This window comes from Melopsittacus undulatus, chromosome 3 (genome assembly GCF_012275295.1).
Source record: "Melopsittacus undulatus isolate bMelUnd1 chromosome 3, bMelUnd1.mat.Z, whole genome shotgun sequence".
In the NCBI taxonomy this organism is placed as follows: domain Eukaryota; kingdom Metazoa; phylum Chordata; class Aves; order Psittaciformes; family Psittaculidae; genus Melopsittacus; species Melopsittacus undulatus.
This window is the reverse complement of record NC_047529.1, coordinates 108891866-108903689: the sequence shown is the minus strand read 5'-3', so window position 1 is coordinate 108903689 and position 11824 is coordinate 108891866. Positions and strand designations below refer to the sequence as shown.

The 11824-nt window shown below is 43.1% G+C and overlaps 2 protein-coding genes across 2 annotated transcripts in view; one reads left to right on the top strand and one right to left on the bottom strand.

The window, feature by feature from the left end:
- Positions 1-2925: 2925 nt before the first annotated feature.
- On the bottom strand, positions 2926-11128 carry PCARE (photoreceptor cilium actin regulator). Its single transcript, XM_005151851.2, has 2 exons — positions 7377-11128; positions 2926-3055 (listed from the first exon to the last, which is right to left on the bottom strand). Exons 1-2 carry the CDS (start codon positions 11126-11128, stop codon positions 2926-2928), a joined length of 3882 nt encoding a protein of 1293 aa, XP_005151908.2.
- Positions 5045-11824, top strand: part of CLIP4 (CAP-Gly domain containing linker protein family member 4) — a 44713-nt gene continuing 37933 nt past the window's right edge. The window contains exon 1 of the mRNA XM_034060868.1: positions 5045-5063. The gene's annotated coding sequence lies outside the window, so the exon portion shown is untranslated. The remainder of the gene's footprint in view (positions 5064-11824) is intronic.

Here is an 11824-nt window from a genome sequence, read left to right as displayed (position 1 = left end):
CCCCTCTGCAACCAGACTCCACTGCAATGAGTGCACTTTGATTTTAACCCACAGGACAAAACCCCTGCCCTGTGCTCAAAGTAGCTGTGGTTGTACATAGAAGCTCTACTGAACTGAGTACAAAATTGCAAGGTAGGTCAAGCTTAGGGCAGGGGAGGGGGGGGGGGAAGCACAGCTGATCTGTGTTCTGGTCTCTCAGTGTCCAGGTGGGATCTTACAGCCTAAAAGACATTATTTGCTTAATGGAAATGCAACCTAGATTAACCTATCTACCAGTAAAACACAGAACAAGAGAAGCTTGTGCTGGGGTGGGAAAAAGGAAGCAAATTTTTTATAGCAAGGGGCACTAATTAGAGTACTAAGCAAGGAATCGAGAGCGTAATACTGGGCTAAGGTTTAAGATGGTTGCACACAGAATGTAAGAAAGATCAAACTCATACATTGCATATAAAAACTGATTTATTTACATCAGTTAAAAAATAAATCTTAAAGCTGAATATGGTCTTGTAAAACAATTGTATTCCATAAATGTTGTATTCATGAAAAATGGAAGTGTTGTCCAAAAAACTGTAATATGTAAAAAAATTATTTTTTTTCCAAAAAGTGATGAGCCAAACCATCATTTCCTGTATACTACAGTTACTCTTACTCTCATGTCTGCAATACAAATTGAAGGTAAATACCTTATTTGCAGGAGTCCTGTACGTTGACTGTACTGAAGAGAATCAGTTTGCTATAAGTTGTCATGAGTTTGTGTTACAAACTTGTAGATCACTCCCAGAGAAGTTCTGTTTCTTGAATATAGCACTAAGTTTGCTGCAGCATCATCAGGGCAGCATCAGCATCCTTCAGCAGCTTCAGTGTTTAGGTGGGGTTGTTTTTGCAATAAGCCCCCTGACAGCCAGTGGTAGAGATGCTGTGGTAGGATGCCAGCTCATGTACTACATCCTGAAGGGAGCCTGGGTTTTGGGGAAAGATACTTCGTCTTACTCCATATCCAGCGAGCACATGTGTGAGAAGTTTTCCAGCTTGATTGCTGGAAGCCTTGCACCACAGTATTTGGTGCTTATGGATATAAATAAATACTTCATTACCCATCATGACGCTGGGAAATTTCAGCATGAAATCATAAAGAAAGAAAATGATTGTAGTAGCTGAGCAGAAGCTGTCCTCCCATTCTGTTATGTTTTCATTTTCAAAGCTACATTTAGGCATGCAAAGTGCCAGTTTATTGCTGTTTTGTTTCTGGTTTGCTTCTGTTCTGGTGGTTACTGCCAGTAGAACAGACAGTTGAAATGCATGCAAGAATGTACTTGTATTTTCATGCAGTAGGGAGAGAACTACAATTCTGGTGATGGGAAAGACTGGCCCTGCTGGTAAACTTTGCAGTATCTCCCTTGAGATTTTCCAGCTTGAGAGAGGATGGTACATCTGCCTGTGTGATTACAAGGTGGATCTGTTGACATCTCCTTGCTGTTCACTATGGGTATGGCTGGCTGCTTTCCCACCTCAAGCTCACAAACCTCTGACAATCCAATGCATCTGTTAACTGCGAGTTACTTCTTTATATTCAAACACCACCTTAGACATAGCAATTAAGGTTTCCTTGTGTCTGTGGCTTAAAATGGCACTGAACTTATTGAAGAATGGTTGTGATTAAGGCACTAGATGAAAACTCCGTAGTTCAGGATCCAAAGAGGTCCCTTATACAACATAAGATGAACCTCAGTTCCCCCATCATGAAGGTGGGCAGGAAGCGTTAATAATCTTGAAGTGCCCAGATACCACCATCATGAGAACGGTAGGAGAAATTGAAAATATTCCTATCAAAATAGGACTACAAATGTCCTTTTTTTCTGGATATTGTTCTGCACTAAAGTTGCATATGAAAACATGTAAAATTACATTAATTGAAATTAGAGTAATTAAATTTTAATTATGATAATAAATTAGTTAGGTCAGCAAGATCCAGTAAATTCTGAACCTATATTCCAGCAGGTGCTGTAAAACCCTAGGATTAATCGACTTTTAATAATGTGTGGTTTTATGAACAAGAACCTGTCTGGGCTCTTCTGTGGAATTGCAATAAATCCCTCAAACTGCATAAATCAGAATATGAACCTGCTTTGGGGACAACAGGATTCTCTATGGTAGTATTCGCTTACAAGGAAAAAAGATACATGTCCTTAGGTGCCTCAGGATTTATAATGTTGTTTGATTGGGCTATTACAAAACTACTCTAATCTAAGCCTTGTATCCTGGGAACTAGAGGTGATGAGATTATGCGATAATCAAAGGTGATTTAGAAGATCAAAGCCTTTTTGAGGGAATAAGATCCCTAATTTTATTCCTTTAAAGGGGATTACTTTGTTTTGACTTGTGTTTGACCTTACTCTCTCACTACATGCTGGTAAATACCTAAAGATGTGACTTTGCTGATGTCATCGATGTTTTTGCAGTAAAAATTGGTTCAGGATGATACCTCCCCCCCCCAGAAATGTCACAGCAGCACAATATTTTTTACATAACTAAAATTGTGATGCCTCTTGAATAAATAGCATGGCAAATAAGGATCATTGCTGATAATTTTTGAACTACTTTATCTAAACAGTGAAACAAAGGACTTGGCTACAGGTGCTGTCTTTATAAAACCAGTTTGCCCCTGACTTACCCAGCTGCAAAGTGTTTCTTTGGCTCTGTGTAGATTTTTGAGTCAAACCATGACATGCAATCAAAGGAGAAGCACCTGGCTCTGCTGGTATTTCATTAGATTTCTTTGGCCAGTTTGGGTTTTTAGCTCCAATGCTATTATATTGTTTCCTTGCGAGGAAAAAAGCCACCTTTGGGACGCTTGGGTAAGGCTGCTTCCTCCCCGTGAGGGCTATGGCCTTGCTTATGTCTCTGCCTTCATGGGTGCTTTCGCTGTCAGTCCCTCTGCAGCCCCTGGCCCACGATGAACAGCTCTGGATGAGAAGCAGATCTGTTAGACTCTCTGATTTCAGGACTGCAGAAGCTGTTCCAAGAGTCACTTGCTTTCCTAGGGCTCTCCTCCAAGCTGCAGAAGGAAAGATGCTTAAGTTAAGAGTCTCATGAATCATGGCTTTATAAAAACAGCACTGATTAGGACACATTAACCCGTGAAGCACAAGTGCTGCATGATCCTGTGTCATTCGCTGTTTCCTCCTGTATGCAATGCTCTTTCTATGCAACACCCAGACTTTTTTCTTGTGATGCTAAATGCACTGTACTGTTCCCTCCTAAAACTCTCTTGGGAAGCAAATGTTTTGTCTGTTTGCTGGGTGTGAATCTGGGTTCACTTGCAGATAGTGACAGATTTTAGTGAAAAGTCTTTGTTCAGACTCTGCTGGAGGAAAGGTCTTTCCTCTTTTACATATCTGCTTAGCATGGTTACTGTGATTTCCAAGTGTGGCAGCATGACTGTGGGATGGGTATTTTGGTAGTATAAATCTGCCATGCTGGAGACAGAAGAACTCAGGCACAAAGTGTAAATGATGTTCCTGAGGTCACACTGGTAATCTCCAGGGGCACAGGGACTTTACGAATCAAGATTGATTATAGCAGTGGAGCTAGTCATGAATAGCTCATGCCATGGGCCTTTGTGCTGAAATGTGCCCTGTGTTGCTGTAACTAATTAAAATGGTTTAAGATCAGTGTGGGGAAATATACCAGAGTTACCTGGGAATCATTATTGTATTTTAAATATATAAGCTGCTAAACTGAATTAGCTCTCAACTACAAACAAGCTGTTATGTCACTATTCTGTCTGCTAGGACTTTAGTGATTTGAGCTGCTGAATGAAGAGATTTATGATACGTGGCTGGTCATGAAACTAATCTAGATTCAAATATCCCCCAGCTGCAGAAGGTTTCACTTGGGCTACTTACTTTGGGCCTGATATAGTCAACCCAATCCATTCTTGAGCCCAAATTCTCAAGCCCTCCTTGAACAGTTTCTTAAACAAAATAGCATTTAATATTTGGTCTCTGCTCTACCTCTTGGAAGATTAACAGTCTCAATGAAATATTATTTCAATTAACTGCATATGTAGAAATCCTGTTACAGGTTAACAGGATTTCTACAAGCAGAGCAATTGTATATGTTATGCCTCAATAGGATGGCAAGAACTGTTGATTGCTGTCCAGTGACCAAGCTTAGAAACCAGCAAAGTTTGTCCACCCACGGGCTGTACAAATGGGAACCAGTTGTACTGACTTGAGCACTGAAACCAAAACTCTCATCCAGGTACCTTAAGACTAATAACAAAAGCTCTAGCTGCAGCCATAGTTAGGGCTAACAAAGTTTTAAGTCCTGATATTCCTTAGAGCATGGGACAGGCAGAACACATGCTTTTGAAAGAGTTTTTTTTTTGCCTTCCAGTGGAGCAGTGAGTGTGCAGGAGACATGGAGATCTGTGCACAATACTGACATGTAATGCCTGGCAATGCTAGCTAGGAAAATGAGATGGAAGCCATATTCACCAAAAGTAATTTAGAATTTCTGCTAAAATGGGTTAGGTGGGAGAGGGGACTCAGCTGCCTGATGAAAAACACATTGTTTGTACAAGCTCTTGCCTGATTATCTTTAGCAATCTGCTTCTCAGCAAACAGATGTTTTAATTGGGCATGGACAAAGTGGAGGGATATATCCCAGAATTTGGGAGCTTGGGGGAAACTGGTTAACTGATTTTGCCTATAAAAGAGTGACAATATAGCAGGTCTGATTCTGTCTCCCCTCTCTCCTGTGACTAGAGCTTGAAGTTGCTAGTACACACCCCTGATGAAAAAAACCCAACACATTGTTATATATGGAAATGAGAGGTAGAGCAAGGGAAGGAATGAAGGAAAAGAGACTGATAGCTGGGTGGGAATACCTTGTGGATTTGAGACCAGATACAAACATGGCCATAATGAGGAGGTTTAGGTATGCAATGTCTGGTTTAGGGAGACATCTTGAAGTCTCCCTCTCTCAGCTGAATTAACTGCAAAGCAGAGGAAGCCCTGGCTGCTTGGTGAACTTGAAGGAGGGAGATGGAGCAGAGTGAGGTAATTTGTCTGTTAGGAGCCCTGTAAGAATAGGGGTCAGCATCTGTGCAGGGGGATGTGGTGCTCACAGCTGTAGCAACTGCTCTGGTGAAATAACCAGCAGTGATGCCGCATGTTGATTCTTAAAATGGTCCTTCTCTGTCTGTTGGTACATTTGCAGTGATATTTCTATTAGGCTATTCAATACAAGGTCTGTAAAAGTCTACTTCAGAAAGCTTAAGTGTAAGAAAACACACAGTAGTAGTATATTGCATCTTAAATCAGTGCATGTGGTAATCAATGGGCTTATGCTGATATAAATTTGGACTAACAAAGTGGGACTACTTTTGATGTCTGTTGGTGTAAATGGTAAGCCAAATTTAGCTCAGGATACATTTTGTTCTTCCTGAATGCTGTGTATCATGACACCAGGATATATAATTTTTTTTCATGAAAGGGATGATTTTATTTACAGAGGGTTTTTTATATTAAAATCCCAAGGTAAATAATATTTATATCTGTATGCTCTGGCAGACCACAATAGGAAGGTAATGTACCCCATTGAAGCATACATTAACTTTTATAAATAATAAATAACAATTTATTGTATTTATGTATTAATATGTTATTTATAAAAATATAAATAACAATTTATAATTGGCCGTTTTTAAAATTGATCCGTAAAACTGACAGGACTTTTGTCTTGCAAGGTTTGGCATAAAGCCTCATTTGGAAAGATTTATTTCTGCTAGCAGGCAGTGGAGTAGGCAAAGCTGACTTTACACAGTACATAACAACAATGGAAAACCCAGCAACAATGTACAGGACTCTTAGGAAATCTTCAAATGTCAGAATTTAGTGAAATATTAGAATTGGGAATGCATTTGCCAGTGTTTTTTTGCATGTTTTGTTCAGCATATTCCTTTACTCTCAGTGTGGAAAACTTTGGTCCTTGGGAATGCCTGGACACCCAATTTTAGTTTCCACAACTGTCCCTGTACTAGCAATATACTGAGAGCCTGTGCACTTCCAAGTGCAATTTTATCTCCTGTTAGGGTTCATCTTACAATCCCTGCTCATGGGATGATTCACATGATTTCAGCTATTCTGTGGGAAAAGCAAAAATATTCCTCACATGAGGAAGGGTTACCTGAGAAGGGTCTTAATCCTCTGGTGTAGCTTAGAGCTTAATGGATTTCAACATCCTGAGATGCTGAGAAACTAGAATAACAATGCTTTGTCCTGCCAGGCTGTTACACTGATCTCTGAATATTCCCAAATACCCATTTCTGTTTCCTGGCTGGTTTTGTGCTTATTTTTTTAAGTGGTAGATAAAATTTAAAGCTAAGCCCGGATCCTTTAAAATTCTGCAAGCAGTGGTTGCAAACATGGAATTACCATGTGTTGATCTTTAAACTGACTTCTTCAGAGCAGTGAATCTCCAGTAGTCATGGAGGTTTTCCCACTTTGAAAACTGGGCTTGGGCTGTGTACCCATCAGACTTGAAATCAGCACCTAGATCTGAGAATCTACACAAAAAGCTCAGAATTTCAAACTGTAATTACATCCACAGAGATCCTTGCCTGCACACTGTCTTTCTTGCCAGCTGATTTAAATGTCCTGATACAGATTGCTCCATCCCTGTTCAAGGCCAGGTTGGATGAAGCCTTGGGTGATATGGTTTAGTGTGAGGTGTCCCTGCCCATGGCAGGGGGGTTGGAACTGGATGATCTTAAGGTCCTTTCCAACCCTAACTATTCTATGATTCTATGATTTTGGCTGAAGAGTTTGCTGAATTAGAGGCTGATGTTAGGAAAGATGCCCTTCCTCTTGGTCCAAGATTATCTTCTCATGGTTGTTTAAAGATGTTTGTAATCTGAGGGTTGCTTCAGAGCTTTTAAGAACTGAATGTGTATATCTTTATCCTCCATGTAAATAAGGGGGGGTTCCATGCCCTGAAACCAGCAGTGAATTTTTCCTGGAGTGCCTGTTACATCAGATGTGTAAGTTTAAGGCTTGAGCAAGCTATGAATGGCTGACTCAAGGGAAGGGATTCAGACTGTTAGTATTCTGAAATCTGGGGCAAGACAACAGAATAAAGTATTTGAGTTGGAAGGGACCTACAACAATCATCTAGTCCAACTACAATGTTATCGTTGCCCAGACATCTGCACATGGTGTTCATGTGTCCTGCACATGTTTGTGTGACCTGCATATGAGCAGGGCACTTTTCTGGGCAATCTCTTTAAGAACATTAAATTCCCATAGGGAGTTTAGACAGCCAACACAGTGCTGTATTTCTGCTTTCTTGGCCTAAAGTAGAGAGCTTCTTACCTTGCTTGGTTAAGTGCGGGTTCACTGCCAGCTGTTACAGGAGCTGGAAGACGAAACTGCACCCCTGGTCGACAGTCAGAGTAACTTCTCCTCACGAATGGCTGAGGATTGGCAGCACTCAGGGACAGCTTTCTGGCCCGGTCTCCAGGCTGCCGGAAAAGCAGATTGCTCTTTTGGTTTGGTGGAGCTTCAGGCTGGCTGGTCACCTCTGCAGCGGGTTTCTGGGGTACTGGTGGAGGTCTGGCTTCGAATAAGGAAGATGTGGCTGGGCAGAATATTGAACGGACATTGCTGCTCCTCTTGGAGGAGGAGAGCTGGTGCTCGTCCCCAGCATCCAGCCCAGCTCTCGGCCCCTTGTAGGAGCGAGATGGGGAGGTTGGTGGTGAAGGGGTGATGGGGAATGAAGGAGGGCTCGCATCTCGGCGGTAGGCTGGGGAGCCCAGCAGCCGGTGCGGCGCTGGGGAGCTCTGCTTGTGCACCACGGGAGGGCTGAGGGGTTTTCGCTGGGGTGGTGGAGAAGGTAGTTTCTTCTGTAGGGGTGGGCTGGACACCCTGGGGCTAGAGGGGGGACTGGGTTTCCTCTGCATAGTGGGTGAGCTCAGCTGCAGGTTGCTAGAAGGCTGCAGAATGTGCCTGTGGTGTGCTGGGGGGCTGAAAACCCGCTTCTCAGTTGGTGGAGAGGGAGTTCTTGTTGGGGAGACCCTCCTGGCAAACACTGAGCCTTTTTCGTTTCTCCTAAGTGAGTCTGGAGACCCATGCTTCTGGTATTGCACTGAAGTTGCAGGTGAATCAGGCTCTTTGCTCTCTGAGCTGTTGCTGTGCGGCTTTGAAACCCCGCTGGGATTTTGAAGAGGAATAATTTTATGGGTTTGCCTGTACAGATCTGCAGCTTCTTTTCTCTGGGTTGCCAGTATCTCCTCCTGGCTAGGGACGTGCATGTTGGTAGGGTTCAGCTCCAGGGGGTACTTCTGCACTTTCTCGTCCCCTGCTCTGGTATTCCTTAGACCCTTATTAGCAATCACACTGGGGCCACTGATACTTTTATTTGGCAGTAAGTCAATGGACTGAAGGGAGGCTTTCATTTTTGGGGAAACTTGTGATCTCTTAGTAGCATGAAATTCTGTTTTGGTGAGCTTTTTGGCATCTCCTGGAGAGTTTCCTTCTATTCTTGCAGTTTCCTCAGGCTCAGATAAGTCAGAGTAAGTGTCCATTAACATTTCAGGTGGTGGTGGTGGCAAGTTCTCAGTGTCTACATCAGTCTCTTCCTTTGTGTCCTTCTTGCTTAATCCTGCAGTTGGTGCAGGAGGAAAGGCATTTGGAAAGCTAGAAGAAACTCCAGTAGTGTTTGAAGGGTCTATGTCATCTACTGGTGAAATACGATGTTTAAGATTTAAAGGTGCCAGGCCTCTCTGAAAGGGAATGGTGGGTGGGATGACTGGAAGTCCAAATTTTCTGATGCACTTTATTGGTCCTAAAGATCTTAAATGTGCATCTTTCACAAGGTTGTCAACAGGACTGAATGTTTCAATAAGCTTTTTGACAGACTGTCGGGGGGCACAGCTGCTGCCACTGAGTATTTGTGCTCCAGGAGGCTCCTTTTCATTGCCTCCTGATGTCTCTTGGGTAGGCACAGCAGCTCTCGAAGGCTTCCTGCCTTTTTCTTCATCCAGCTGATGGGCAGGATTTTGGTCGACCATGAACAAAGGGACTTTATCCTGGTTAGGCAGGATGCTGAAATTTTTTGAGAGGCATGCCTTCAGTTTGCTAGAGGACCTAGGTGTGTTTTGCTCATCCTGCAAACAAAGTGTTGTTCTTGATTTCCAAGGCTCTGGCTTGTTATCTGTATCCTTTCCATAAAACATTTCCAGCCTTTTGCTGAGCTCTTTCTGAGTTCTCTGAAGCTCTAAGAGGGTTGGGTCCTCTGCCTGGCTTCTGAGGGATTCCTCTGACCTGGACCGTCGTTGTTTCCTGACGGTTTTCTGGCTGCCCGTTGCTGTACTGGGCCTTGTTGTTTGGACTGCTTTTCCACTGTCATCCTCTATCCATTCTTTACACCCAGATTTAGCTGGGACAAACTTGATTTTTTCACTGATGGCATCTTTCATCTTCAGAATAATCTCCTCTGTCTCCACATTCTCTGTCCTTTTGATGGACTGCCTTTGTGTGTTATCAGTGACTGCAGGTGAAGACAGGGGCCTCCTTGGCAAAGCATCCTTCCCCATTTCTGATGAACTTGTGTTATCATCCTCCCCCAGGGTGCTCTCTCCGTCATCATCTTCAGAAGGGAAATCTGTTGATTCGTAGATTTTGAAATGTTCACCTTCCTGAGTAGAGTCAGACTGGAAGGAGTTGTAGGAATGGCTTTTGCTCAAGTTTGCACGGTGGGGCATGGTAGAAATGCCTCCTGGTACTCCACCCTGACAGGATGTTGCTTCCTTACTCTGCATGGATGAATAAACTGTATCTTTAAAGTGCCTTTCAAGTACACAGCCACATCCTGTGGCTGTGCCCAGTGACACTGTACTATTATGTGTGTGCTCCACTGCTCTGGTGTGCTTTTGGGACAGATGCCCATGTGTACAGGAATCACAGCTTCCTTGTCCTCCATGCTGGCTGAGAGCACTGAACTCTTTGAGGGATTCATTGTCCACACCAATGCCACTGTCCTCAGAATAGAGAGTCCTGTCATCACTGTGGGACTGAGAGGATCCCACTGTTGAGGCTTCAAGCAGCTTTACTGTCCGTAGCAGTCGCTCATCAAAGCTTTGCTTTGCTTTCAGTTTTCCTTCTAAATTGTTTGCAGCAGACTGCAAGTAGTTGCATGTCTCCTGCAGGGCATCGGAGGTGAGGGAGGCCAGTGTCCCACTCAGTACCTGCATTTTATTGACTGTGTACTGCAGTAGTTGTTGCAGAAGATCAGGGTGCTCCTTCAGATCACCTTTTTCTGCTGGCCAGGCCAAATTCCCACCTACATCTCTGAGAAGATTTTCCCCATCATTGGTGATTTCTTCCAGGAGCTGGTTGATTTCATCGTAGTGAAGAAGGAGAAAGCTTACCATCTGCTGTAGGAAGAGCTGAGTTTGGGTAGCCTGGCTGGCCATGTGAAGTATAGTTTCATACTTGGAGAGATTGGGATTTAAGTAGGCGTATGCACTCTGGTGAGCCTTAACAAGCAGTTCAGGGAAATCTACCTTTTTCTCTGTCTCACACAGGGCTGAAGTGGACTTCTCTTTAACTTTACTAGGCCGACCTTGCTTTGCCAGCTTATGATTTTTTTGCTTCTTTCCTTTCTTTGGGATTTGCTTCCCATTGCTTTCATTCTTGTCATCCCAAATGAGAGCTGATGCTTCTGATTCACAGGAGCTTTGCTTTCTGATCTGTATGGCCTCAGTGATGTGCTTTTGAGATTCAATCAGCTCAGACATCACAGTCTCAGCATCTGTAGCTGTCCTCTGAATTTTCTTGTCTTCCTCGGAAATCTGGGGATCTGGATGAGCCTCAGAAGATAACTGCAAATTATCATTTTTGGCCTGTTCTGGTATCTTGGCCTCCTTTTCCCTTAGGTAATCTTTCCCCTGGGTCCCACAGTGGGGGAATTCATCAGTATTGTAACAAGATGAACCTTTAACCAGTAGAGGGATTCCTTTATCTCTTGGATCAATATGCAAAATACTTTTGGGTGTATTCAAAGCCCGAAGACCACTTCTTGCAATAGTATTAGCAATCCCACTGTGAGAAGGTGTGCAGCCCATCCTTTCTCTGTCTTTGGCTGTCTTTCTTTTTATTTAAAATCAGATGAACAAGGGAAGACAAAAGAAGAAGTCAAACTCACTGTTTCATCCCGAACTGCAGACAGGCCAGTTTCTCAAGAGTTTTCCATCATGATCCCAGTTTTCATTGCTCTTTGCCTTGAAATCTCACACGCTCACTGCCTAAGATCTGTTCTTGAAGTTGTGCACTGTTCCATTCTATAGTCCAGGTCAGGTTTTCTTCTTCAGTTCAAAAAAGGAGTGTGAAAGCTCTGCTGGATTTAGAGCTAATGGATTAAGAGGACTTGCATGCCTCACTTCTGTCTTGACAGATGTCCACCACAAATAAGATTTTAAGCTCATTAGGGTAAGCAGGCACTAGCCAGTCAGCATCCATGTTGTATTTATAAAGGCAGGTTTTTTTCTGCACTGTATTCAGAGGTCAAAGGACTTGGAACCTAATGCTTTTTTTCCCCCCCTTTTGCAAAAACACAGCATACAATTGAATGCAGAGATCCAAAGGAAGAGACTGTATTTTGTGACCTTTTTGACAGGAAACTACTTGAACCGGCCTGTAAATGTCATTGGATACTCCTTAACCAAGACAAAGGTGACCTTGACTGAGCACATACACTGGAGAGACACAAAATCAAATGGGTTAGAGATGGCTGCTGGACTTCTGCCTTGAAGGTCTTCAAA